This window comes from Lissotriton helveticus, chromosome 11 (genome assembly GCF_964261635.1).
Source record: "Lissotriton helveticus chromosome 11, aLisHel1.1, whole genome shotgun sequence".
Taxonomy (NCBI): domain Eukaryota; kingdom Metazoa; phylum Chordata; class Amphibia; order Caudata; family Salamandridae; genus Lissotriton; species Lissotriton helveticus.
In genome coordinates this window covers 540,893,672-540,921,459 of record NC_136072.1, presented here as the reverse complement: position 1 = coordinate 540,921,459, position 27,788 = coordinate 540,893,672, and the positions used below count along the sequence as shown (strand labels likewise).

The 27,788-nt window shown below is 51.2% G+C and overlaps 1 protein-coding gene across 2 annotated transcripts in view; it reads right to left on the bottom strand.

Moving 5' to 3' along the window:
• LOC144790650 (uncharacterized) overlaps nt 1–27,788 on the bottom strand; it is a 161,267-nt gene that overhangs the window by 53,236 nt on the left and 80,243 nt on the right. For both annotated transcript variants that reach the window (XM_078665379.1, XM_078665378.1), the window contains exon 2: nt 1,607–1,689. In XM_078665379.1, coding sequence (XP_078521505.1) covers nt 1,607–1,618 — 12 coding nt within the window. In that variant the 5' untranslated portion in view covers nt 1,619–1,689. The remainder of the gene's footprint in view (nt 1–1,606; nt 1,690–27,788) is intronic.

Here is a 27,788-nt window from a genome sequence, read left to right as displayed (position 1 = left end):
ACACCCTGTGCCGCTCAGCCATTTTCTAGTTGAAATGTAGTAGCTAACTACTGAAGGGAATCCGCTATATTCAAATGCCATGGTCGGGGAACAGTCGGAACACTGTGGTCTAAACCATGAGTGTTCCTACTCCGCTAGATCTACAGCACATACCTTAACCACACATATGCCCTAAGCACGCATATGTGTGGTTAAGACAATATGCATACTAACTGCTGCCTGCTACGGACAAAAGCAAGAAGACCTTGCAGGAAGCGATGAGTTTATTTGTGCTGGGTGTAGTTTTGGGCTGGGGGTTGTTTTGTTGTAGTTTAGTAGGCTGGTGGGGTTGGGGTAGTTTTATAGGCTGGGGGTGAGTCAGATTTTGTTTTGCCGGCTGGAGGGGGTGGGTCGGGTTGGTTTGTTGGCTGGTGGGTGGGTCAGAAGTAGTTTTGTGGGCTGGGGTTGATTCGGTGTTGTTTCACGTTCTATGAGCCTCCTCGGTGAGATGCCCTATATCTCACTCCTGCCTTGAAGGGGAAGTAAATTGTTTCACCAAGTGTAACTCTTTCAATTCACATTGAAGGCCTGTAGTGGAGCGAGCTCTAAACATGATGTTTGTACAACTATGGGAAAGATATCACACCCTACTTTTTTTTTGAAGAAACTAAATTGATTGTCAACAAAATTGAGAACATCTCAAATGACAACTCTTTTCATGAAAGTGAAAACTTTAAAGTAGGCACTATAATTTGCTCACTACTTATCCTCCCGAAGTTTTAAACTAACATTGTAAGTTGGGAAGAAACCGCGGGGCAGATCTAAAAGAAATTAACGCAGCGCGATGAAGCAAGTCATTTTGCTGTGCTGTACTGCGTTCGTTTCAAAGCACAGGGATGCAACATATTTAAAACAGTATGTTGCATTTCTCTTCTTCCCCCTGCGCTGGCACACAAACAGCTGCCATGCGCCGGCGCAGGCATCCTTGCACAGTGGTGCAAGGATGCCTGCGTCATGGGGAGATTGTTCTTGTGCAGGAAGGGGCACCTTCTGACATTCTGACACATTTCCAGATTTACGATTTCTTGTAAATCTGGAAATGCATCAGTGGACATGGGTGTTGCTTGGGAACACCCATATCAACACCCATGTCCCGCCCCTAACACGCAAAGTGTTGCATGAACTGGGGCGATACTTACGAGCACAGGTTAAGTCACACAGAATGACTTTACCTGTGCTTGTAAATATCACTCAGCAGGCTACGCCACAAGTGCCTCATGCAACTAGATGCACCGCGGCACATGGGGATTGTAAATCTGCTCCCATATATTTAGGTCCGATCATTTCTCAGTCATCAAACAAAAACATAGTTCAAAGGTCACTACAAAAACTGTTCTCGCACCCTGTGTTTTTAGTAGGTGACACTATATTGTTTCCTCTCCTGTTTTAAAACATTGCATGTCTTATGTTTTACCTTTGTTAGCTGCAGCTTCTTTTAGAATCAGGACTTAACGTGAATTTTCACTCAAATAGCATTACTCATCTCTATTTCAGAAACTCAAACCCTGATAATGACAATTAAGCATAATACCTCATTTACACTTACAGGCATGAAATCAAAACTCACATTGTTGGACATCCTGAATTGAGTAAAATTCAAATTTCAACTGTGGTTGATGGTGCTCACTCAACTAGACTGTAGACAATTAACTAGGAATCAAGAAAAAAAAGTAATGAGTTGAGTCAAGAACTTCAGTTGTCACAATAATTTTAGAGCAAAGGATTCCATGAGCTGTGAAAGTCGGACATCAGTGGCATAGCCTCCCATAGTAGGAAACAGTATACAATATATTCTTGATAAACACTGGAGATTCAAGACGGGTCTGTGAAATACGACCTTATTTTTTAACATGAATAATTTCTGATGTCTAAAAGGGATTATAAGAGAAAGAACATCATCTCTATATCCAGGGTTCAGTTCAGGGGAGGTGAGAGGAGAAAAGAATACTTGATTCTCACCTATGCTGTTGTTATACTAAATCCCCAAATACCAAAATATTTCAATATAATTTCGCCAAATAGAATGAGAAAACACCTTCACTGCAATGTGCTGTACAAAAGAATTTCTCACTTCTCATCCCTAAAACCCAGACCTTAAGTTACTGTTTTCATAAAAGGATTGGCCTATATCAGAAACTGTGGAGATTCACATTTTCATCAAGTAACACTCCCTTTCTATAAGTGACTACTAAAAAATTGTCTACACTTGGGATGAAACATCTTGGCCCTATGGAACCTTGTAAATGATTTTTAACTATCCATAGTACTTTTGTTACATGGAATCAGCTTCATTTTGCTATATGAGAATAATGCCCTAAAACATCACCTGCTTGTGACAGAACTATTCTCTGTCTACTACAGCGTCATTGTTTAAACATATTTTTGGTTGCTTTTCAAGTTGCAAGTTAAATGTATAAGGGCCATATGTATCATCATCACCATTTGCGATTTCTAAATAGCGATTTTTAAGGAATCGCTATTTAGAAATTGCAAAATGGTATGTATGTAGGAAATCGCTTCTTTTTAGTGATTCCTTAACATTCCTAAATTGCGATTAGCAAATTGCTAATCGCAAATTTCCCATTCATTTCTATGGGCCAGGAGGCCCATAGGAATGAAGCTGAAATTTGCGATTAGCAATTTGCTAATCGCAATTTAGGAATATTTTCAAGGGTGCAGGGGTGTCACAAGAACACCCTGCTGCACCACTGAAAATGACATGTGTGGGCATATGGCGCACATACATGCCCAAAGGGCATGTATGAGCGTCATATGGCACCTTTGGATTTTAAATAAATTGCTTTTTTAAAAGAATTTGCAATTTACCACCAACTAGAAGTTGGTGGTAATTTGCGAATCCTTATGGGCATTTTTGAAATCATTTTTCTTTGATACATTGCATTTAAGGAATCGCACAATTTGCGATTCCTTAAATGCAATCGCAAAACAAGGAATAGCAAATTTTGCGATTCCTTATTTTGCTGCCAAAATGTTTCATACATATCATTTAGCAAATTAGCATTCGCAAAGGCCGAAATGAATGCTAATTTGCTTGATACATATGGCCCTAAGTATGAAGGAAATAGATGGTAAGAACAGCTCAAGATGGCACCTAGGCTGTTCAAAAAGCCTTTAAAATTACCTAATCAGCTAATTTATAAGTTACTGGAGTAAGTATGTAGATGAATCAAAATAAGGAATGGGCAGGTCTCTTGAAGGGATTGTAGTTGGCATAAGAGACTTGTAGGGGAGCATTACACTCCTCCTGTTCGCAGAATGGATGTGTGGGTGACAGTGATATTTTATGAATGCAGGACACCCAGTGCCCCTGTAATAGATTATGTGTGTGTGTGTGTATATCTTTGAACTGTATGTGAGGACAGACGTATTGTGAGAGTTCAATAAGTTGGAGTTGGAGGGTGGAGTTGGAGGGTGGAGTTGGAGGGTGGAGTTGGAGTTGGAGGGTGGAGTTGGAGGATGGAGTTGGAGTTGTAGGGTGGAGTTCGAGGCTGGAGTTGGAGTTGGAGGATAGAGTTGGAGTTGTAGGGCGGAGTTGGAGGGTGGAGTTAGAGTTGGAGGGTGGAGTTGGAGTTGGAGGGTGGAGTTGGAGGGTAGAGTTGGAGTTGGAGGGTGGAGTTGGAGTTGGAGGGTGGAGTTGGTGGGTGGAGTTGGAGGGTGGAGTTGGAGTTGGAGGGTGGAGTTGGAGGGTGGAGTTGGAGTTGGAGCATGGAGTTGGAGGGTGGAGGGTGGGTTGGAGGTTGGAGTTGGAGGGTAGAGTTGGAGTTGGAGGCTGTAGTTGGAAGGTGGAGTTAGAGGGTGGAGTTGGAGGGTGGAGTTGGAGGGTGGAGTTGGAGTTGGAGGGTGGAGTTGGAGTTGGCGGGTGGAGTTGGAGTTGGCGGGTGGAGTTGGAGGGTGGAGCTGGAATTGGAGTTGGAGGGTGGAGTTGAAGGGTAGAGTTGGAGTTTAGAGTTGGAGGGTGGAGTTGGAGGGTGGAGCTGGAGTTGGAGGGTGGAGTTGGAGGGTGGAGTTGGAGTTGGAGGGTAGAGTTGGAGTTGGAGGGTGGAGTTGGAGTTGGAGGGTGGAGTTGAAGGGTGGAGTTGGAGGGTGGAGAGTGGGTTGGAGGGTAGAGGTTGGAGTTGGAGGGTGGAGTTGGAGTTGGAGGGTGGAATTGGAGGGTGGAGTTGAAGGGTGCAGTTGGAGTTGGAGGGTGGAGTTGGAGTTGGCGGGTGGAGTTGGAGGGTGGAGTTGAAGTGTGGAGTTGGAGGGTGGAGTTGGAGGGTGGAGTTGGAGGGGGGAGTTGAAGTTGGAGGGTGGAGTTGGAGGGTGGAGTTGGAGGGTGGAGTTGGAGGGTAGAGTTGGAGGGTGGAGTTGGAGGGTGGAGTTGGAGGGTGCAGTTGGAGTTGGAGGGTCCTATTGGCTATGGCAATGCTTTTGGTAGCAAGCCAGGACAGTGCTGTTGTGGTGCTGAGTGATGATGTGGTTGGGCTGAGTGATGTGGCGGTGTATTAGAGTGATGTGGTGGTGTCCCAGAGTGAATTGGTGGTGTTCCAGAGTGATGTGGTGGTGTCCCTGAGTGATGTGGTGGTGTCCCTGAGTGATGTGGTGGTGTCCCCAAGTGATGTGGTGGTGTCCCCGAGTGATGTGGTGGTGTCCCTGAGTGATGTGGTGGTGTTCCTGAGTGATATGGTGGTGCCCCTGAGTGATGTGGTGGTGCCCTTTGTGTAAAGTGGTGGTGTCCCTGAGGGATGTGGTGGGGTTCCTGAGTGATGGAGGGTGGAGTTGGAGGGTGGAGTTGGAGTGTGGATTTGGAGGGTGGAGTTGGAGGGTGGAGTTGGAGGGTGGAGTTGGAGGATGCAGTTAGAGTTGGAGGGTGGAGTTGGAGTTGGCGGGTGAGTTGGAGGGTGGAGTTGAAGTTGGAGGGTGGAGTTGAAGTTGGAGGGTGGAGTTGGAGGGTGCAGTTGAAGGGTACAGTTGGAGGGTGGAGTTGAAGGGTGGAGTTGGAGTTGGAGGGTGGAGTTGGAGTTGGAGGGTGGAATTGGAGTTGGAGGGTGGAGTTGGAGGGTGCAGTTGGAGGGTGGAGGTGAGGCAGAGGGTGTAGTTGGAGGGTGTAGTTGGAGGGTGGAGTTGGAGTTGGAGGGTGGAGTTGGAGGATGGAGCTAGAGTTGGAGGATGGAGTTGGAGGGTGGAGTTGGAGTTGGAGGGTGGAGTTGGAGTCGGAGGGTGTAGTTTGAGGGTGTAGTTAGAGGGTGTAGTTGGAGTTGGAGGGTGGAGTTGGAGGATGGAGTTGGAGTTGCAGGGTGGAGTTCGAGTGTGCAGTTGGAGTTGGAGGATAGAGTTGGAGGGTGGATTTGGAGGGTGGAGTTGGAGGGTGGAGTTAGAGTTGGAGCATGGAGTTGGAGGGTGGAGTTGGAGTTGGAGGGTGGAGTTGAAGGGTGGAGTTGGAGGGTGGAGTTGGAGGGTGGAGTTGGAGGGTGGAGGGTGGGTTGGAGGGTGGAGGTTGGAGTTGGAGGGTGGAGTTGGAGTTGGAGGGTGAAGTTGGAGGGTGGAGTTGAAGGGTGCAGTTGGAGTTGGAGGGTGGAGTTGGAGTTGTCGGGTGGAGTTGGAGGGTGGAGTTGAAGTTGGAGGGTGGAGTTGGAGGGTGGAGTTGGAGGGTGCAGTTAAAGGGTAGAGTTGGAGGGTGGAGTGGAGGGTGGAGTTGGAGGGTGGAATTGGAGTTGGAGGGTGGAGTTGGAGTTGGAGGGTGGAGTTGGAGTTGGAGGGTGGAGTTGCAGTTGGAGGGTGGAGTTGGAGGGTGCAGTTGAAGGGTGGAGTTGAGGCTGAGGGTGTAGTTGGAGGGTGTAGTTGGAGGGTGGAGTTGGAGTTGGAGGGTGGAGTTGGAGGATGGAGTTGGAGTTGGAGGGTGGAGTTGGAGGGTGGAGTTGGAGTTGGAGTTGGAGGGTGGAGTTGGAGTCGGAGGGTGGAGTTGGAGGGTGGAGTTGGAGGGTGGAGTTGGAGTTGGAGGGTGGAGTTGGAGTTGGAGGGTGGAGTTGGAGGATGGAGTTGGAGTTGTAGGGTGGAGTTGGAGGCTGGAGTTGGAGTTGGAGGATAGAGTTGGAGTTGTAGGGCGGAATTGGAGGGTGGAGTTAGAGTTGGAGGGTGGAGTTGGAGTTGGAGGGTGGAGTTGGAGGGTGGAGGTGGAATTGGAGGGTGGAGTTGGAGTTGGAGGGTGGAGTTGGAGTTGGAGGGTGGAGTTGGTGGGTGGAGATGGAGGGTGGAGTTGGAGTTGGAGGGTGGAGTTGGAGGGTGGAGTTGGAGTTGGAGCATGGAGTTGGAGGGTGGAGTTGGAGTTGGAGGGTGGAGTTGAAGGGTGGAGTTGGAGGGTGGAGTTGGAGGGTGGAGGGTGGGTTGGAGGTTGGAGTTGGAGGGTAGAGTTGGAGTTGGAGGCTGTAGTTGGAAGGTGGAGTTAGAGGGTAGAGTTAGAGGGTAGAGTTGGAGGGTGGAGTTGGAGGGTGGAGTTGGAGGGTGGAGTTGGAGTTGGAGGGTGGAGTTGGAGTTGGCGGGTGGAGTTGGAGGGTGGAGTTGGAATTGGAGTTGGAGGGTGGAGTTGAAGGGTGGAGTTGGAGGGTAGAGTTGGAGGGTGGAGTTGGAGGGTAGAGCTGGAGTTGGAGGGTGGAGAGTGGGTTGGAGGTTGGAGTTGGAGGGTAGAGTTGGAGTTGAAGGCTGTAGTTGGAAGGTGGAGTTAGAGGGTGGAGTTGGAGGGTGGAATTGGAGGGTGGAGTTGGAGGGTGGAGTTGGAGGGTGGAGTTAGAGTTGGAGGGCTGAGTTGGAGTTGGCGGGTGGAGTTGGAGGGTGGAGTTGGAATTGGAGTTGGAGGGTGGAGTTGAAGGGTGGAGTTGGAGGGTAGAGTTGGAGGGTGGAGTTGGAGGGTGGAGCTGGAGTTGGAGGGTGGAGTTAGAGGGTGGAGTTGGAGTTGGAGGGTAGAGTTGGAGTTGGAGGGTGGAGTTGGAGTTGGAGGGTGGAGTTGAAGGGTGGAGTTGGAGGGTGGAGGGTGGGTTGGAGGGTGGAGGTTGGAGTTGGAGGGTGGAGTTGGAGTTGGAGGGTGGAGTTGGAGGGTGGAGTTGAAGGATGCAGTTGGAGTTGGAGGGTGGAGTTGGAGTTTGCGGGTGGAGTTGGAGGGTGGAGTTGAAGTTGGAGGGTGGAGTTGGAAGGTGGAGTTGGAGGGTGGAGTTGGAGGGGGGAGTTGAAGTTGGAGGGTGGAGTTGGAGGGTGGAGTTGGAGGGTAGAGTTGGAGGGTGGAGTTGAAGGATGGAGTTGGAGGGTGCAGTTGGAGTTGGAGGGTGGAGTTGGAGGATGGAGTTGGAGTTGCAGGGTGGAGTTCGAGTGTGCAGTTGGAGTTGGAGGATAGAGTTGGAGGGTGGATTTGGAGGGTGGAGTTGGAGGGTGGAGTTAGAGTTGGTGGGTGGAGTTGGAGTTGGAGGGTGGAGTTGAAGGGTGGAGTTGGAGGGTGGAGTTGGAGGGTGGAGGGTGGGTTGGAGGGTGGAGGTTGGAGTTGGAGGGTGGAGTTGGAGTTGGAGGGTGAAGTTGGAGGGTGGAGTTGAAGGGTGCAGTTGGAGTTGGAGGGTGGAGTTGGAGTTGTCGGGTGGAGTTGGAGGGTGGAGTTGAAGTTGGAGGGTGGAGTTGGAGGGTGGAGTTGGAGGGTGCAGTTAAAGGGTAGAGTTGGAGGGTGGAGTTGGAGGGTGGAGTTGGAGGGTGGAATTGGAGTTGGAGGGTGGAGTTGGAGTTGGAGGGTGGAGTTGGAGTTGGAGGGTGGAGTTGCAGTTGGAGGGTGGAGTTGGAGGGTGCAGTTGAAGGGTGGAGTTGAGGCTGAGGGTGTAGTTGGAGGGTGTAGTTGGAGGGTGGAGTTGGAGTTGGAGGGTGGAGTTGGAGGATGGTGTTGGAGTTGGAGGGTGGAGTTGGAGGGTGGAGTTGGAGTTGGAGGGTGGAGTTGGAGTCGGAGGGTGTAGTTGGAGGGTGGAGTTGGAGGGTGGAGTTGGAGTTGGAGGGTGGAGTTGGAGTTGGAGGGTGGAGTTGGAGGATGGAGTTGGAGTTGTAGGGTGGAGTTGGAGGCTGGAGTTGGAGTTGGAGGATAGAGTTGGAGTTGTAGGGCGGAATTGGAGGGTGGAGTTAGAGTTGGAGGGTGGAGTTGGAGTTGGAGGGTGGAGTTGGAGTTGGAGGGTGGAGGTGGAATTGGAGGGTGGAGTTGGAGTTGGAGGGTGGAGTTGGAGTTGGAGGGTGGAGTTGGTGGGTGGAGTTGGAGTTGGAGGGTGGAGTTGGAGGGTGGAGTTGGAGTTGGAGCATGGAGTTGGAGGGTGGAGTTGGAGTTGGAGGGTGGAGTTGAAGGGTGGAGTTGGAGGGTGGAGTTGGAGGGTGGAGGGTGGGTTGGAGGTTAGAGTTGGAGGGTAGAGTTGGAGTTGGAGGCTGTAGTTGGAAGGTGGAGTTAGAGGGTAGAGTTGGAGGGTGGAGTTGGAGGGTGGAGTTGGAGGGTGGAGTTGGAGGGTGGAGTTGGAGGGTGGAGTTGGAGGGTGGAGTTGGAGGGTGGAGTTAGAGTTGGAGGGCTGAGTTGGAGTTGGCGGGTGGAGTTGGAGGGTGGAGTTGGAATTGGAGTTGGAGGGTGGAGTTGAAGGGTGGAGTTGGAGGGTAGAGTTGGAGGGTGGAGTTGGAGGGTGGAGCTGGAGTTGGAGGGTGGAGTTGGAGGGTGGAGTTGGAGTTGGAGGGTAGAGTTGGAGTTGGAGGGTGGAGTTGGAGTTGGAGGGTGGAGTTGAAGGGTGGAGTTGGAGGGTGGAGGGTGGGTTGGAGGGTGGAGGTTGGAGTTGGAGGGTGGAGTTGGAGTTGGAGGGTGGAGTTGGAGGGTGGAGTTGAAGGATGCAGTTGGAGTTGGAGGGTGGAGTTGGAGTTTGCGGGTGGAGGTGGAGGGTGGAGTTGAAGTTGGAGGGTGGAGTTGGAGGGTGGAGTTGGAGGGTGGAATTGGAGGGGGAGTTGAAGTTGGAGGGTGGAGTTGGAGGGTGGAGTTGGAGGGTGGAGTTGGAGGGTAGAGTTGGAGGGTGGAGTTGAAGGATGGAGTTGGAGGGTGCAGTTGGAGTTGGAGGGCCCTTTTGGCTATGGCAATGCTTTTGGTAGCAAGCCAGGACAGTGCTGTTGTGGTGCTGAGTGATGATGTGGTTCGGCTGAGTGATGTGGCGGTGTATTAGAGTGATGTGGTTGTGTCCCAGAGTGAATTGGTGGTGTTCCAGAGTGATGTGGTAGTGTCCCTGGGTGATGTGGTGGTGTCCCCGAATGATGTGGTGGTGTCCCCGAGTGATGTGGTGGTGTCCCTGAGTGATGTGGTGGTGTTCCTGAGTGATATGGTGGTGCCCCTGAGTGATGTGGTGGTGCCCTTGAGTGAAGTGGTGGTGTCCTCAAGGGATGTGGTGGGGTTCCTGAGTGATGGAGGGTGGAGTTGGAGGGTGGAGTTGGAGGGTGGAGTTGGAGGGTAGAGTTGGAGGGTAGAGTTGGATGGTGGAGTTGGAGGGTGCAGTTGGAGTTGGAGGGTCCTATTGGCTATGGCAATGTTTGTTGGTAGCAAGCCAGGACAGTGCTGTTGTGGTGCTGAGTGATGATGTGGTTGGGCTGAGTGATGTGGCGGTGTATTAGAGTGATGTGGAGGTGTCCCAGAGTGAATTGGTGGTGTCCCAGAGTGAATTGGTGGTGTTCCAGAGGGATGTGGTGGTGCCCCTGAGTGGTGTGGTGGTGTCCCCGAGTGATGTGGTGGTGTCCCTGAGTGATGTGGTGGTGTCCCTGGGTGATGTGGTGGTGTCCCTGAGTGATGTGGTGGTGCCCCTGAGTGATGTCGTGGTGCCCTTGAGTGAAGTGGTGGTGTCCCTGAGGGATGTGGTGGGGTTCCTGAGTGATGGAGGGTGGAGTTGGAGGGTGGAGTTAGAGGGTGGATTTGGAGGGTGGAGTTGGAGGGTGGAGTTGGAGGGTGGAGTTGGAGTTGGTGGGTGGAGTTGAAGGGTGGAGTTGGAGTGTGGAGTTGGAGGGTGGAGGGTGGGTTGGAGGGTGGAGGTTGGAGTTGGAGCGTGGAGTTGGAGGGTGGAGTTGGAGGGTGGAGTTGAAGGCTGCAGTTGGATTTGGAGGGTGGAGTTGGAGTTGGCGGGTGGAGTTGGAGGGTGGAGTTGAAGTCGGAGGGTGGAGTTGGAGGGTGGAGTTGGAGGGTGCAGTTGGAGGGTAGAGTTGGAGGGTGGAGTTGGAGGGTGGAGTTGGAGGGTGGAATTGGAGTTGGAGGTTGGAGTTGGAGTTGGAGGGTGGAGTTGGAGTTGGACAGTGGAGTTGGAGTTGGAGGGTGCAGTTGGAGGGTGGAGTTGGAGTCGGAGGGTGTAGTTGGAGGGTGTAGTTGTAGTGTGGAGTTGGAGTTGGTGGAGTTGGAGGGTGGAGTTGTAGGGTGGAGTTAGAGTTGGAGGGTGGAGTTGAAGGGTAGAGTTGGAGGGTGGAGTTGGAGGGTGGAGGGTGGGTTGGAGGGTGGAGGTTAGAGTTGGAGGGTGGAGTTGGAGGGTGGAGTTGGAGGGTAGAGTTGGAGGGCAGAGTTGGATGGTGGAGTTGGAGGGTGCAGTTGGAGTTGGAGGGTCCTATTGGCTATGGCAATGTTTGTTGTTAGCAAGCCAGGACAGTGCTGTTGTGGTGCTGAGTGATGATGTGGTTGGGCTGAGTGATGTGGCGGTGTATTAGAGTGATGTGGTGGTGTCCCAGAGTGAATTGGTGGTGTCCCAGAGTGAATTGGTGGTGTTCCATAGGGATGTGGTGGTGTCCCTGAGTGATGTGGTGGTGTCCCCGAGTGATGTGGTGGTGTCCCTGAGTGATGTGGTGGTGTTCCTGAGTGATGTGGTGGTGTCCCTGAGTGATGTGGTGGTGTCCCTGAGTGATGTGGTGGTGCCCCTGAGTGATGTGGTGGTGCCCTTGAGTGAAGTGGTGGTGTCCCTGAGGGATGTGGTGGGGTTCCTGAGTGATGGAGGGTGGAGTTGGAGGGTGGAGTTAGAGGGTGGATTTGGAGGGTGGAGTTGAAGGGTGGAGTTGGAGGGTGGAGTTGGAGTTGGAGGGTGGAGTTGAAGGGTGGAGTTGGAGTGTGGAGTTGGAGGGTGGAGGGTGGGTTGGAGGGTGGAGGTTGGAGTTGGAGGGTGGAGTTGGAGGGTGGAGTTGGAGGGTGGAGTTGAAGGCTGCAGTTGGAGTTGGAGGGTGGAGTTGGAGTTGGCGGGTGGAGTTGGAGGGTGGAGTTGAAGTTGGAGGGTGGAGTTGGAGGGTGGAGTTGGAGGGTGCAGTTGGAGGGTAGAGTTGGAGGGTGGAGTTGGAGGGTGGAATTGGAGTTGGAGGGTGGAGTTGGAGTTGGAGGGTGGAGTTGGAGTTGGACGGTGGAGTTGGAGTTGGAGGGTGGAGTTGGAGGGTGCAGTTGGAGGGTGGAGTTGGAGTCGGAGGGTGTAGTTGGAGGGTGTAGTTGGAGTGTGGAGTTGGAGTTGGTGGAGTTGGAGGGTGGAGTTGTAGGGTGGAGTTAGAGTTGGAGGGTGGAGTTGGAGTTGGAGGGTGGAGTTGGAGTTGGAGGGTGGAGGAGAAGTTGGAGGGTGGAGTTGGAGTTGGAGGGTGGAGTTGGAGTTGGGGGTTGGAGTTGGAGGGTGGAGTTGGAGGGTAGAGTTGGAGTTGGAGGGTGGAGTTGGAGTTGGAGGGTGGAGTTGGAGGGTGGAGTTGGAGTTGGAGGGTGGAGTTGGAGTTGGAGGGTGGAGTTGGAGGGTGGAGTTGGAGTTGGAGGGTGGAGTTGGAGTTGGAGTTGGAGGGCAGAGTAGGAGGGTGGAGTTGGAGTTGGAGGGTGGAGTTGGAGGGTGGAGATGGAAGGTGGAATGTGATGGTGGAGTTGGAGGGTGGAGTTGGAGGGTGGAGTTGGAGTTGGAGGATAGAGTTGGAGTTGTAGGGCGGAGTTGGAGGGTGGAGATATAGTTGGAGGGTGGAGTTGGAGTTGGAGGGTGGAGTTGGAGTTGGAGGGTGGAGGAGAAGTTGGAGGGTGGAGTTGGAGTTGGCGGGTGGAGTTGGAGTTGGGGGGTGGAGTTGGAGGGTGGAGTTGGAGTTGGAGGGTGGAGTTGGAGGGTGGAGTTGGAGGGTGGAGTTGGAGTTGGAGTTGGAGGGTGAAGTTGGAGTTGGAGGGTGGAGTTGGAGTTGGAGGATGGAGTTGGAGGGTGGAGTTGGAGGGTGGAGTTGGAGTTGGAGGGTGGAGTTGGATTTGGAGGGTGAAGTTGGAGTTGGAGGGTGGAGTTGGAGTTGGAGGGTGGAGTTGGTGGGTGGAGTTGGAGTTGGAGGGTGGAGTTGGAGGGTGGAGTTGGAGTTGGAGCATGGAGTTGGAGGGTGGAGTTGGAGTTGGAGGGTGGAGTTGGAGGGTGGAGTTGGAGTTGGAGGGTGGAGGTGGAATTGGAGGATGGAGTTGGAGTTGGAGGGTGGAGTTGGTGGGTGGAGTTGGAGTTGGAGGGTGGAGTTGGAGGGTGGAGTTGGAGTTGGAGCATGGAGTTGGAGGGTGGAGTTGGAGTTGGAGGGTGGAGTTGAAGGGTGGAGTTGGAGGGTGGAGTTGGAGGGTGGAGGGTGGGTTGGAGGTTGGAGTTGGAGGGTAGAGTTGGAGTTGGAGGCTGTAGTTGGAAGGTGGAGTTAGAGGGTAGAGTTGGAGGGTGGAGTTGGAGGGTGGAGTTGGAGGGTGGAGTTGGAGGGTGGAGTTGGAGGGTGGAGTTGGAGGGTGGAGTTAGAGTTGGAGGGCTGAGTTGGAGTTGGCGGGTGGAGTTGGAGGGTGGAGTTGGAATTGGAGTTGGAGGGTGGAGTTGAAGGGTGGAGTTGGAGGGTAGAGTTGGAGGGTGGAGTTGGAGGGTGGAGCTGGAGTTGGAGGGTGGAGTTGGAGGGTGGAGTTGGAGTTGGAGGGTAGAGTTGGAGTTGGAGGGTGGAGTTGGAGTTGGAGGGTGGAGTTGAAGGGTGGAGTTGGAGGGTGGAGGGTGGGTTGGAGGGTGGAGGTTGGAGTTGGAGGGTGGAGTTGGAGTTGGAGGGTGGAGTCGGAGGGTGGAGTTGAAGGATGCAGTTGGAGTTGGAGGGTGGAGTTGGAGTTTGCGGGTGGAGTTGGAGGGTGGAGTTGAAGTTGGAGGGTGGAGTTGGAGGGTGGAGTTGGAGGGTGGAATTGGAGGGGGGAGTTGAAGTTGGAGGGTGGAGTTGGAGGGTGGAGTTGGAGGGTGGAGTTGGAGGGTAGAGTTGGAGGGTGGAGTTGAAGGATGGAGTTGGAGGGTGCAGTTGGAGTTGGAGGGCCCTTTTGGCTATGGCAATGCTTTTGGTAGCAAGCCAGGACAGTGCTGTTGTGGTGCTGAGTGATGATGTGGTTCGGCTGAGTGATGTGGCGGTGTATTAGAGTGATGTGGTTGTGTCCCAGAGTGAATTGGTGGTGTTCCAGAGTGATGTGGTAGTGTCCCTGGGTGATGTGGTGGTGTCCCCGAATGATGTGGTGGTGTCCCCGAGTGATGTGGTGGTGTCCCTGAGTGATGTGGTGGTGTTCCTGAGTGATATGGTGGTGCCCCTGAGTGATGTGGTGGTGCCCTTGAGTGAAGTGGTGGTGTCCTCAAGGGATGTGGTGGGGTTCCTGAGTGATGGAGGGTGGAGTTGGAGGGTGGAGTTGGAGGGTGGAGTTGGAGGGTAGAGTTGGAGGGTAGAGTTGGATGGTGGAGTTGGAGGGTGCAGTTGGAGTTGGAGGGTCCTATTGGCTATGGCAATGTTTGTTGGTAGCAAGCCAGGACAGTGCTGTTGTGGTGCTCAGTGATGATGTGGTTGGGCTGAGTGATGTGGCGGTGTATTAGAGTGATGTGGAGGTGTCCCAGAGTGAATTGGTGGTGTCCCAGAGTGAATTGGTGGTGTTCCAGAGGGATGTGGTGGTGCCCCTGAGTGGTGTGGTGGTGTCCCCGAGTGATGTGGTGGTGTCCCTGAGTGATGTGGTGGTGTCCCTGGGTGATGTGGTGGTGTCCCTGAGTGATGTGGTGGTGCCCCTGAGTGATGTGGTGGTGCCCTTGAGTGAAGTGGTGGTGTCCCTGAGGGATGTGGTGGGGTTCCTGAGTGATGGAGGGTGGAGTTGGAGGGTGGAGTTAGAGGGTGGATTTGGAGGGTGGAGTTGGAGGGTGGAGTTGGAGGGTGGAGTTGGAGTTGGTGGGTGGAGTTGAAGGGTGGAGTTGGAGTGTGGAGTTGGAGGGTGGAGGGTGGGTTGGAGGGTGGAGGTTGGAGTTGGAGCGTGGAGTTGGAGGGTGGAGTTGGAGGGTGGAGTTGAAGGCTGCAGTTGGATTTGGAGGGTGGAGTTGGAGTTGGCGGGTGGAGTTGGAGGGTGGAGTTGAAGTCGGAGGGTGGAGTTGGAGGGTGGAGTTGGAGGGTGCAGTTGGAGGGTAGAGTTGGAGGGTGGAGTTGGAGGGTGGAGTTGGAGGGTGGAATTGGAGTTGGAGGGTGGAGTTGGAGTTGGAGGGTGGAGTTGGAGTTGGACAGTGGAGTTGGAGTTGGAGGGTGCAGTTGGAGGGTGGAGTTGGAGTCGGAGGGTGTAGTTGGAGGGTGTAGTTGTAGTGTGGAGTTGGAGTTGGTGGAGTTGGAGGGTGGAGTTGTAGGGTGGAGTTAGAGTTGGAGGGTGGAGTTGAAGGGTAGAGTTGGAGGGTGGAGTTGGAGGGTGGAGGGTGGGTTGGAGGGTGGAGGTTAGAGTTGGAGGGTGGAGTTGGAGGGTGGAGTTGGAGGGTAGAGTTGGAGGGCAGAGTTGGATGGTGGAGTTGGAGGGGGCAGTTGGAGTTGGAGGGTCCTATTGGCTATGGCAATGTTTGTTGTTAGCAAGCCAGGACAGTGCTGTTGTGGTGCTGAGTGATGATGTGGTTGGGCTGAGTGATGTGGCGGTGTATTAGAGTGATGTGGTGGTGTCCCAGAGTGAATTGGTGGTGTCCCAGAGTGAATTGGTGGTGTTCCATAGGGATGTGGTGGTGTCCCTGAGTGATGTGGTGGTGTCCCCGAGTGATGTGGTGGTGTCACTGAGTGATGTGGTGGTGTTCCTGCAGGCTGCAGTTGGAGTTGGAGGGTGGAGTTGGAGTTGGCGGGTGGAGTTGGAGGGTGGAGTTGAAGTTGGAGGGTGGAGTTGGAGGGTGGAGTTGGAGGGTGCAGTTGGAGGGTAGAGTTGGAGGGTGGAGTTGGAGGGTGGAATTGGAGTTGGAGGGTGGAGTTGGAGTTGGAGGGTGGAGTTGGAGTTGGACGGTGGAGTTGGAGGGTGGAGTTGGAGGGTGCAGTTGGAGGGTGGAGTTGGAGTCGGAGGGTGTAGTTGGAGGGTGTAGTTGGAGTGTGGAGTTGGAGTTGGTGGAGTTGGAGGGTGGAGTTGTAGGGTGGAGTTAGAGTTGGAGGGTGGAGTTGGAGTTGGAGGGTGGAGTTGGAGTTGGAGGGTGGAGGAGAAGTTGGAGGGTGGAGTTGGAGGGTGGAGTTGGAGGGTGGAGTTGGAGTGTGGAGTTGGAGGGTGGAGTTGGAGTTGGAGGGTGAGGTTGGAGTTGGAGGGTGGAGTTGGAGGGTGGAGTTGGAGGGTGGAGTTGAAGGGTGGAGTTGGAGGGTGGACTTGGAGGGTGGAATTGGAGGGTGGAGTTGGAGTTGGAGGGTGGAGTTGGAGGGTGAAGTTGGAGTTGGAGGGTGGAGTTGAATGGTGGAGGGTGGAGTTGGAGTTGGAGGGTGGAGTTGGAGGGTGGAGTTGGAGTTGGAGGTTGGTGTTGGAGGGTGGAGTTGAGGTTGGAGGGCAGAGTTGGGGAGTGGAGTTGGAGAGTGGAGTTGGAGGGTGGAGTTGGAGTAGGAGGGTGGAGTTGGAGGGTGGAGTTGGGGGGTGGAGTTGGAGGGTGGAGTTGGAGGGTGGAGTTGGACTTTGGTGCTCAGTGATGATGTGGTTGGGCTGAGTGATGTGGCGGTGTATTAGAGTGATGTGGAGGTGTCCCAGAGTGAATTGGTGGTGTCCCAGAGTGAATTGGTGGTGTTCCAGAGGGATGTGGTGGTGCCCCTGAGTGGTGTGGTGGTGTCCCCGAGTGATGTGGTGGTGTCCCTGAGTGATGTGGTGGTGTCCCTGGGTGATGTGGTGGTGTCCCTGAGTGATGTGGTGGTGCCCCTGAGTGATGTGGTGGTGCCCTTGAGTGAAGTGGTGGTGTCCCTGAGGGATGTGGTGGGGTTCCTGAGTGATGGAGGGTGGAGTTGGAGGGTGGAGTTAGAGGGTGGATTTGGAGGGTGGAGTTGGAGGGTGGAGTTGGAGGGTGGAGTTGGAGTTGGTGGGTGGAGTTGAAGGGTGGAGTTGGAGTGTGGAGTTGGAGGGTGGAGGGTGGGTTGGAGGGTGGAGGTTGGAGTTGGAGCGTGGAGTTGGAGGGTGGAGTTGGAGGGTGGAGTTGAAGGCTGCAGTTGGATTTGGAGGGTGGAGTTGGAGTTGGCGGGTGGAGTTGGAGGGTGGAGTTGAAGTCGGAGGGTGGAGTTGGAGGGTGGAGTTGGAGGGTGCAGTTGGAGGGTAGAGTTGGAGGGTGGAGTTGGAGGGTGGAGTTGGAGGGTGGAATTGGAGTTGGAGGGTGGAGTTGGAGTTGGAGGGTGGAGTTGGAGTTGGACAGTGGAGTTGGAGTTGGAGGGTGCAGTTGGAGGGTGGAGTTGGAGTTGGAGGGTGTAGTTGTAGTGTGGAGTTGGAGTTGGTGGAGTTGGAGGGTGGAGTTGTAGGGTGGAGTTAGAGTTGGAGGGTGGAGTTGAAGGGTAGAGTTGGAGGGTGGAGTTGGAGGGTGGAGGGTGGGTTGGAGGGTGGAGGTTAGAGTTGGAGGGTGGAGTTGGAGGGTGGAGTTGGAGGGTAGAGTTGGAGGGCAGAGTTGGATGGTGGAGTTGGAGGGGGCAGTTGGAGTTGGAGGGTCCTATTGGCTATGGCAATGTTTGTTGTTAGCAAGCCAGGACAGTGCTGTTGTGGTGCTGAGTGATGATGTGGTTGGGCTGAGTGATGTGGCGGTGTATTAGAGTGAATTGGTGGTGTCCCAGAGTGAATTGGTGGTGTTCCATAGGGATGTGGTGGTGTCCCTGAGTGATGTGGTGGTGTCCCCGAGTGATGTGGTGGTGTCACTGAGTGATGTGGTGGTGTTCCTGAGTGATGTGGTGGTGTCCCTGAGTGATGTGGTGGTGTCCCTGAGTGATGTGGTGGTGCCCCTGAGTGATGTGGTGGTGCCCTTGAGTGAAGTGGTGGTGTCCCTGAGGGATGTGGTGGGGTTCCTGAGTGATGGAGGGTGGAGTTGGAGGGTGGAGTTAGAGGGTGGATTTGGAGGGTGGAGTTGAAGGGTGGAGTTGGAGGGTGGAGTTGGAGTTGGAGGGTGGAGTTGAAGGGTGGAGTTGGAGTGTGGAGTTGGAGGGTGGAGGGTGGGTTGGAGGGTGGAGGTTGGAGTTGGAGGGTGGAGTTGGAGGGTGGAGTTGGAGGGTGGAGTTGAAGGCTGCAGTTGGAGTTGGAGGGTGGAGTTGGAGTTGGCGGGTGGAGTTGGAGGGTGGAGTTGAAGTTGGAGGGTGGAGTTGGAGGGTGGAGTTGGAGGGTGCAGTTGGAGGGTAGAGTTGGAGGGTGGAGTTGGAGGGTGGAATTGGAGTTGGAGGGTGGAGTTGGAGTTGGAGGGTGGAGTTGGAGTTGGACGGTGGAGTTGGAGGGTGGAGTTGGAGGGTGCAGTTGGAGGGTGGAGTTGGAGTCGGAGGGTGTAGTTGGAGGGTGTAGTTGGAGTGTGGAGTTGGAGTTGGTGGAGTTGGAGGGTGGAGTTGTAGGGTGGAGTTAGAGTTGGAGGGTGGAGTTGGAGTTGGAGGGTGGAGTTGGAGTTGGAGGGTGGAGGAGAAGTTGGAGGGTGGAGTTGGAGTTGGAGGGTGGAGTTGGAGTTGGGGGTTGGAGTTGGAGGGTGGAGTTGGAGGGTAGAGTTGGAGTTGGAGGGTGGAGTTGGAGTTGGAGGGTGGAGTTGGAGGGTGGAGTTGGAGTTGGAGGGTGGAGTTGGAGTTGGAGGGTGGAGTTGGAGGGTGGAGTTGGAGTTGGAGGGTGGAGTTGGAGTTGGAGTTGGAGGGCAGAGTAGGAGGGTGGAGTTGGAGTTGGAGGGTGGAGTTGGAGGGTGGAGATGGAAGGTGGAATGTGATGGTGGAGTTGGAGGGTGGAGTTGGAGGGTGGAGTTGGAGTTGGAGGATAGAGTTGGAGTTGTAGGGCGGAGTTGGAGGGTGGAGATATAGTTGGAGGGTGGAGTTGGAGTTGGAGGGTGGAGTTGGAGTTGGAGGGTGGAGGAGAAGTTGGAGGGTGGAGTTGGAGTTGGCGGGTGGAGTTGGAGTTGGGGGGTGGAGTTGGAGGGTGGAGTTGGAGTTGGAGGGTGGAGTTGGAGGGTGGAGTTGGAGGGTGGAGTTGGAGTTGGAGTTGGAGGGTGAAGTTGGAGTTGGAGGGTGGAGTTGGAGTTGGAGGATGGAGTTGGAGGGTGGAGTTGGAGGGTGGAGTTGGAGTTGGAGGGTGGAGTTGGATTTGGAGGGTGAAGTTGGAGTTGGAGGGTGGAGTTGGAGTTGGAGTTAGAGTTTGGAGGTGGAGTTGGAGGGCGGAGTTGGAGGGTGGAGTTGGAGTTGGAGGGTGGAGTTGGAGGGTGGAGTTGGAGGGTGGAGTTGGAGTGTGGAGTTGGAGGGTGGAGTTGGAGTTGGAGGGTGAGGTTGGAGTTGGAGGGTGGAGTTGGAGGGTGGAGTTGGAGGGTGGAGTTGAAGGGTGGAGTTGGAGGGTGGACTTGGAGGGTGGAATTGGAGGGTGGAGTTGGAGTTGGAGGGTGGAGTTGGAGGGTGAAGTTGGAGTTGGAGGGTGGAGTTGAATGGTGGAGGGTGGAGTTGGAGTTGGAGGGTGGAGTTGGAGTTGGAGGTTGGTGTTGGAGGGTGGAGTTGAGGTTGGAGGGCAGAGTTGGGGAGTGGAGTTGGAGAGTGGAGTTGGAGGGTGGAGTTGGAGTAGGAGGGTGGAGTTGGAGGGTGGAGTTGGGGTGTGGAGTTGGAGGGTGGAGTTGGAGGGTGGAGTTGGAGTTTGAGGGTGGAGTTGGAGGGTGGAGTTGGAGGGTGGAGTTGAAGGGTGGAGGGTGGAGTTGGATTTGGAGGGTGGAGTTGGAGGGTGGAGTTGGAGGGTGGAGTTGGAGTTGGAGGTTGCAGTTGGAGTTGGAGGGTGGAGCTGGCGGGTGAAGTTGGAGGGTGGGGTTGGAGTTGGAGGGTGGAGTTGGAGGGTGGAGTTGGAGTTGGAGGGTGGAGTTGGAGGGTGGAGTTGAAGGGTGGAGTTGGAGTTGGAGGGTGGAGTTGGAGGGTGAAGTTGGAGTTGGAAGGTGGAGTTGGAGGGTGGAGTTGGAGTTGGAGGGTGGAGTTGGAGGGTGGAGTTGGAGGGTGGAGTTAAAGGGTGGAGGGTGGAGTTGGACTTGTAGGGCGGAGTTGGAGGGTGGCGTTGGAGTTGGAGGGTGGAGTTGGAGGGTGGAGTTGAATGGTGGAGGGTGGAGTTGGACGGTGGAGTTGAGGGTGGAGCTGGAGGGTGGGGTTGGAGTTGGAGGGTGCAGTTAGAGGGTGGAGTTGAGGTTGGAGGGTGGAGTTGGAGGGTGGAGGTGGAGTTGGAGGGTGGAGTTGGAGTTGGAGGGTGGAGTTGGAGGGTGGAGTTGGAGGGTGGAGTTGAAGGGTGGAGGGTGGAGTTGAAGTTGGAGGGTGGAGTTGGAGTTGGAGGGTGGAGTGTGGAGTTGGAGTTGGAGGGAGAAGTTGGAGGGTGGAGGGTGAAATTGGAGGGTGAAATTGGAGGGTGGAGTTGGAGGGTGGAGTTGGAGTTGGAGGGTGGAGTTGGAGGGTGGATTTGGATGGTGGAGTTGGAGTTGGAGGGTGTAGTTGGAGGGTGTAGTTGGAGGGTGGAGTTGGAGGGTGGAGTTGGAGTTGGAGGGTGGAGTTGGAGGGTGGAAGTGGAGTTGGGGTTGGAGGGTGGAGTTGGAGTTGGAGGGTGGAGGGTGGAGTTGGAGTTGGAGGGTGGAGTTAGAGGGTGGAGTTGGAGTTGGAGGGTGGAGTTGGAGTTGGAGGGTGGAGTTGGAGGGTGTAGTTGGAGGGTGGAGTTTGAGTTGGAGGGTGGAGTTTGAGTTGGAGGGTGGAGTTGAAGGGTTTAGTTGAAGGGTGGAGGGTAGAGTTGGAGGGTGGAGAGAGAGGGGTAGGAGGAGAAAACAAGAAAAGCGGACATCAAAGGAAGGGTGGGATGGAACGAGCATGTGGGGTGTAAGTGAACGAAAGTTAATTGCTGTAAGAGGGGGAGCAGGAAGTGAGGCCAAGCGCGTGCTGGCGAAAGCAGTCTGCTGCTTTCAAGTCAATGCCAAATGCCTGCTTCCCACTTCAATGCCTCACATGCACTGGCCATAAACCGCATTCCAGAGGTCTTTGGTAGACTTTTCTTTTCCCCTTACTATAATCTCACATAGCGATTGCTTACGCAATAGCTAGGCTCGACCTAATGAGGGCCATCAATCAGATCAAAACTATTTTATTCATAGTGACTTGCAAAACCCACCACATAGATTGTGTGCATATATTAAAATTGAAGGCAATGCTGAACCATCTACTGCCCTAACCTCTGCAGGAACATTCTTAGTGATCAAAGGTATCTCTAATGATTGTCCAAACTTGATAACCATATAATTCCCTGAGACACCTAAACCTGACCTGAAGTCCTGAAACCAATTCACCTTGTTCATTGGATAACATAATTTTGTTAGGAACTGCTAAATGAGTAATCAATCACTACATAGTATTAACTGCCTATTTTGTGGCAAACTGCTTATCTTCACTCAACAAGGCAGCACCATTTATTGTCGAGGCGCTCAGTTTTCCACTGGTTGTAACCTTTCTAACTGAAGGCATCTATATTTGACTCCTGAAAATTCTATGTTTACTGTGACAATCTTTTAGATAATATCCAGATTTACCACAATACAAACACATTCTTTGTACACATCTTCTTTTCGTTTCTTCCTTTTGCAAAGCTCATATCATAATAAATTTCAAGGATTAAAAATAAAAAAAGACTCTTATGAACTGAGGTTTGCTCCCTGGGGCGGGGCCTATGTTGGCACAGCGAATGTCACATCTGCTGCTGACTACGCCAACAATACGATGCAGTGCCAAACGATGCCACCTACCAGCATGCAAGGAGAAATTGCAAAAAATGATTCAGGATGCAGTCTGACACTAGGGAATATTCTCATATAAAGAATCAGCGTCTATATAGAGTCTCTACCAGCTAAAGCGTTATGGAATGTAAGTAACTTGTTCGTCAAGATGTTAGTTTTCACCTCTGTTGTAGGTAGGGTCAGGTCAAGGACCTCCACAGACCCCAGGCACCACAGACATAGTTCATGGGGATCTGTCTCAGACATTGGTTTTCAACATTCCCTGAAATGTTTAAGCCCTGTTGTTTTGGTAGGTGACATATTGTCCCTGGGACTCTGAAAAAGAACGTTTTGGGAGAAAAATAATTGTCAAAGAGAGGAGGAGTAAGCTCTGTTTCCGCCTCAAAAAGCATGTATACAAAGGAACTGGCATCAGCACGCCTGGATGGTGGTTATTTACACCCAAGTCTTCTGGAGTGGAACAACGTCAGCACAGAGGTGCACAACGCCATTTACTGGTATACAAGAGTACTGCTGCTTTTAAATATCTGGATCCAGTCTGATGCCTACCAGAAGCCTTAAAACAGCAGCATGTCCTGCCAATTTTATTTGCTCTAGCATCATCCATGTAGCCATGACTGTCACAGCAACCTGTTGCTTTCATTGAACCCCCAAGTCATACTTTCCAACCATTCAGTAAAAGGTGGAAATCCATTAAGGAACTATTTGTCTCATCATCTTAAGAAAAGAATGCTAATTATCCTAGCTTCTTTCTGCAATGTCTATGAAAATCACAGTTTTTTCAAGACCGTAGGGAAGGATTATGCATAGTTTAAAGCGGACTCACCACCGACTGTACTGCATAGCTTTAAAATAAAACCACTTAAACGTAGAATACCCACACCACTTGACATCCTTGAAAATGTTGTCCAATCTAGCTCCCACTACCAGGGCTTTTAGTGCCTTGGAACCTCCTGTCGATTGTGGCTCAAACCTGCAAATTTCTACCCTCCCTTGTTCAATCATCCACCTGATGCATCTGTTTAAGGCAGATGAAGACATTGTAGTGCCGACTGGTCTTGATTCTGTTGTCCTCTTGAAAGTTGTATGAAGTGTGTATCAATAGCAAATTGATGTTGCTAGAAAGCATATAAGAAAGTCTAAAGACACTGGAGGAAAGGTTTTAACTCAAACCTTAATAAGAATGCCATTTCCAGATTTTAAAACCTATAAAATAGCCATTAAAACAAAACATTCAACTCACTTTGTGCTCAGAGTAATCAGTTCACCTCTCGGGCTAGACAGATTTTGGAGATTGTTAGAGAGTTTGGCCCACTCACTGTGAAAGATGTAAGTCTCTGCCCTCCTACACTTTATACAACCAACTCTATCACTATTTTGCAGGAAGCATTTTAGAAATGTGCTCACCCTCTGCAGACCCCTCAATAACATATTAACTGGACCCTACTTCTCAAGGAAACACTTGTATGCGTTTTAAGCCTATAAAATAGGAAGAGCTAATTGAGCAGCTGAAAGAGATATTAAGATCTCTTCGGGATATCTGTAAGATGAAGACCATTCACACAGTTTGTGAAATTATTTGAATTAAACTTACAGAATTAATGTATCAGGCCAGGTACCTAATGGGTGGGAAAATACTGCTGTCTTTGGAGCATAATTAAAGTTTACGTCAATTACCGACCTGAATCATTTTTATCGTTTGCCACCAAACTGATGCAAAGCCTGGCTAATAATCAGTTATCAAGTTATTTGGAAAATAATTGCTCAGCCCGCAACAATCAGGTTTTAGACCAATGCACTCCTCTGATCAAGTCTTGACGTCCCTGTTGGATGCCCTCCATCTGTTGCATTCCTGATTCCTTTAGGCCTTTTGGCTTCTTTTGTCTGTTTCCTATTCAGAGCTTAACGCGGATAAAATCAAACTTAGTAGTGGGCAATAAACTAAACTGCTGGGCTAACAACTGTTGGCTGGATAATCAATCATATAAGTCAAATATCACACGAGTTCCTCCAAAAGTTTCTTTAACCAATAAATGATGAAGTCGGCACAATCTGGAGTGTCATCAAAGGGTAAAAAGCTTTAGAGCAAGGGGATCTGGAAAGCCCATCGTGATGCAACATTAGGATTCAAGGTCTTGCGTGAGTGGGAAAAGATATTCGGACTTACATTCAGAAGCTACTCCCACACATCGTGAACAACATCGTTAACATGCACGTACATACATATGTTCGAATGTTCCTCACCCATTACTGTACCCATATGTGATGAGTTTCAACACCTACAGGAGTCCTGCATGTGTCTTGCATAATTATGTAATGATTATTTTGCCTCCCAAAACTGTATCCCTCTTACCCAAAATTGTGAAGCGCTCTGATACCCGTAAGGGTCACGTTGTCGCTATACAAAACTTTATAAATAAATGTTTGTGCTTTGCGCACCAGACTCAAAGATTTTACCGCTGACCTGACTCTGTGAAATATCTAGTCTGTTATGTGACTTGTTCACCAGCCATTAATATTTTGCTATGTATGACTATCAGGGAGAGCCATTAGCATGAATACCGAATTCCAAATCCTGTTATTGCTATGACAGAAAAACTGGGAGAAAAAAGTTGTTTCATACTGTTGCAAACTGATAAATCAGTTCCAGGTTATCCTGCCATGGCTCTCAGAGAGCCTGTCAGCATTGGATGAAGAGCAGAGAGCACAACTTGGAGCAAGGAAGGAAAGGAAAGCTCTAAAGAGAAATGTGGTAGGGTAGCCAGAGGCCAGGAATAATGTTTTTATATTTTGGCAGGAGAAAGATTTAAAGAGAGGTGTGGTGGGAGGCAAAATACCAGGCTTATCAGTGAGTAAGTCAATGGCTTTTGCCTCAGGGTTCTGAGATGCATCATAGACAGGGCCAGACTGGGCGTAGCGGGCACTAGGTTTTTCCCCGGTGGGCCGCCAGTGTGGGGGATGGTTTTTGGCCTGTGGGGTGTTGTTTTTGTTACAGGGCCGTTTTTGCTGCACAGCTATAATATCGGACCCTGTAACAAAATCGTCCGAAACCGGCACTGGCAAACAGCTCGGTCGCACCCGTAACCCCCCAGGCGGTCCGCCGAGCACTTTGCCGGGTCTAATTTTGGTTCTCAGTCCAGCCCTGATCATAGACAACTCAAGCTTCCATCTCATCATCTATTTGATGCTACCCAGGACTCCTGCGTGCAAAACATGGCAGTTGTGTTAAATGATGGCTAGTCCGAAATGTTTAGTTGATGCATGAGAAATTGCAAGAGATCTAATTCAATAATCAGCTTCAAAATGTATTAGTGGGTCAAACGGATAATTTCATTATAAATATTATTCCGCTAATAGGAACAAAACAACATGTAAAGGGTGATGGCCCTTTGTGGTTCAACTTAAATTTGAAGAACTGTAAAGTGTCCTTTATGGCTAAATTATTTTGGGGAAAATATACAATTGATGATGGCACTTTGTTGCACTAACTTTCTTTTGCAAGGTGCACATGAAATTCCTATGGCCTTGTTTATCCTAGGAGTGTTATGTTAAAATGTCTGATTGAAGCACCATTAGCGACAATCATTTGAAAAGGTCTGGATAGAGATAATTGAAAACCCTGCGTCACTGGCCCCTCTGCCACAAAGGATAGATTCATTCTGAGGTCATCCATGTGGGCTCATTTAAAAGAATTCCTTGCACCTGAGAGACCTTCCAGGCATGTACTGATAACTCTGCTTTGGCTTCATTCATAAACAATTAATTTAAACTGACCAAGCGTTAGAAACTGGGTGAGAGGGGTGGAAGCACCACTCAAGTAATAAACATAATCCTTGTCTGGTTAACCACAAAAGTCAAAAGTAAACCTGTGCTTACCCTCTGGTGCCTTGGCCCAAGATCACTTATGCTTAAGATAGGGTTAATGTGTATAGTACTTATGCAGCACGCAAACAAAGTAATAAAGTGATAACACAACGCAAGACAAATCCCAAATCTATTGATGTTGCTAAGCTTCTCTTTGGCAGTCATTGCAGTCTACTGTGCTGGTGCTGGTTATCTTGACTGGGAGTGAATATTTGATTCATTTAGCTCTCCGTCCATCATTTGTTTGCTGAGCACTTTTGCCATAAGTGGGATGAGTAAGCCTAGATGTTTGTCCTTTACTGACTGTGCCACTGTATTTAAGCTAGCCTAGCTGATGACGGGTGATGCTCCAAAATTGGTCCTATGATACTTTTTTCTGGTCCAAGGAAAGCCTTGCTTGACAGTACAGGCTGGACTGTTCCCATGAGAAGCAGGATAAACACTGATTTGTATATGGCTGGGTCTAAACTGGCATGGCATGGAGAGCAAAAGAGCAATGGGTAACCCACATTTCTTAACTGGGGATGAATGTTTGGTTCATTCAGCATTCCTTCCATCATTTGTTTGCATAGCACTTTTCACCCTAAGTGAGACGGGTATGCCCAGACATGGGTCCCTTGCTCACTGTCGCACTGGATTGAAGCTACCATGGCTGATGAGGGGTGATACTCCGAAATCAGTCCTAGGATGCTTGTGTCTGGTCCAAGGATGGCCTGGCTTTTCAGTTCGGTCTAGACTGTTACCATGAGATGCAGGTTCAAGACTGTTTTGCATTTGGCTTGGTCTAAACTGGGATGGCATAGTGAGCACAATAACGATGGCTATAACCCAGATCACTTGGCTGGGGGGTCAACATTTGATTCATTCAGCATTCCGTCCATCATTTGTTTCCTCTGAACTTTTCACGTTAAGTGGGATGAGTAAGCTCAGATGTGTGTTCCTTGCTGACTGTGCCACTGGATTCAAGCTAGCTTGGCTGATGAGGGGTGATGCCCTGAAACCGGTCCTAGGATGCTTGCTTCTGGTCCAGAGAAGGCCTTGCTTGACAGTTCGGGCTGGACTGTTTCCATGAGGAGCAGGATCAAGACTGATTTGTACATGGTTGGGTCTAAGCTGGGGTGGCATGGTGAGCAAAGGAACAATGGATTTAACCCAGATCTCTTGACTGGGGATGAATGTTTGATTAATTCAGCATTCCAGACATCATTTGTTTGCATAGCACTTTTCACCCTGAGTGGGACGGGTATGCCCAGACATGGGTCCCTTGCTCACTATCGCACTGGATTGAAGCTAGCATGGCTGATATGGGGTGATACTCCAAAATCGGTCCTAGGATGCTTGTGTCTGGTCCAAGGATGGCCTGGCTTTTCAGTTTGGTCTAGACTGTTACCATGATAAGCAGGGTCAAGACTGTTTTGCATATGGCTGTGTCTAAACTGGGATGGCATTTAACCCAGATCTCTTGAGTGGGCCTCAATGTTTGATTCATTCAGCAGTCCATCCATCATTTCGTTGCGTGGTGCTGGATCTAGGAGCGGACATGAAGAGCAGGTCGTCGCAGGAGATTCACGTTGGCAGGCATTGCAGATGGTTGTCGGGTGACATGAGGAGTCCATTCGCAGTCGCACAGTGGCCAAAAACCAGAATCTTCTCTTGGGACTCAGGACTTGCGGTTTCAGACAAGAAGGGAACACTCTGATGCTAGCCAAGGGTTCATGACTTGGATGGGCACCTATTGGGGATTAGAGTTCACTCCAGCAGAGGCCGGCAGCAGGGCTCAGGCAGGCCCAGTTGCTGGTCAGCTTTCCAGTTGCAGGGAGGCTCCTGGAAGCATGCCTTGTCCCTTAAGCTCAAACAGGAGGTCAGTCAACTGACTCTTGGAGTCACTTCCATGGAGCCTGAGCCCAAGTCAAGCAGGTCCAATCTTACATCTTCAAATGGCAGGACAGTTCTTCTTCCTAATCTTATACAGGTCAAGGAATGTTCTGATGAGAGGTTTTGAAGGTATCACTTTTATTTTCAGTGCCAGTCTGCAGGTGAGGGACGTCCCATTTGTCTAAATTTCACTCTTTCCTATATTTGGCTCAAAACTGTCCAGGGTGACAAAGGGGAGACATTGAATCATGCCTTTAAGATATTCTCATTATCAGGGCATGTAAAACTGAAGTAAACCTTTGCTACTTTTTAAATACACTGCACCCTGCCATATGTGCTATTAGGGCTTGCCTTAGGGGTGACTTATAAGTATTAAACAAGAATGCTTAGGCCTAGCAAAAGGCATGTTGTGCCTGGTTGAAATGGCAGTTTAGTTAAAAAACTGTACTACAGATTTAGTGGCAGAAGTAAGATATGTTTTGCAGTGCTACCTTAGTTAGGGAGAGGGGGGCACAATGAGTGCTGCAGCCCACTAGTAGCATTTAATTTACAGGCAGTGGGTACATTTAGTACCATGTACTAGGGTTTTACAAGTAAATTAAATGTACCAGTCAGGTGTAGGCCAATTTTACTCTGTTTTAAAGAGAAAGCACAATCAGTTTACCAGTGATTATCAGGAGCAATGTGCACAGAGTCCTAAAAGCCAACATAACTGTGTTCAGCGAAGGAAGGCAAAAATCTGGGGTGACCTGGCTTAGAGGGCAAGTTCGAACACCAACTCATTCTGTTGCTGCTTTTAACATTTAGTACTCATATTACCAGCCCACTAAATAGTAA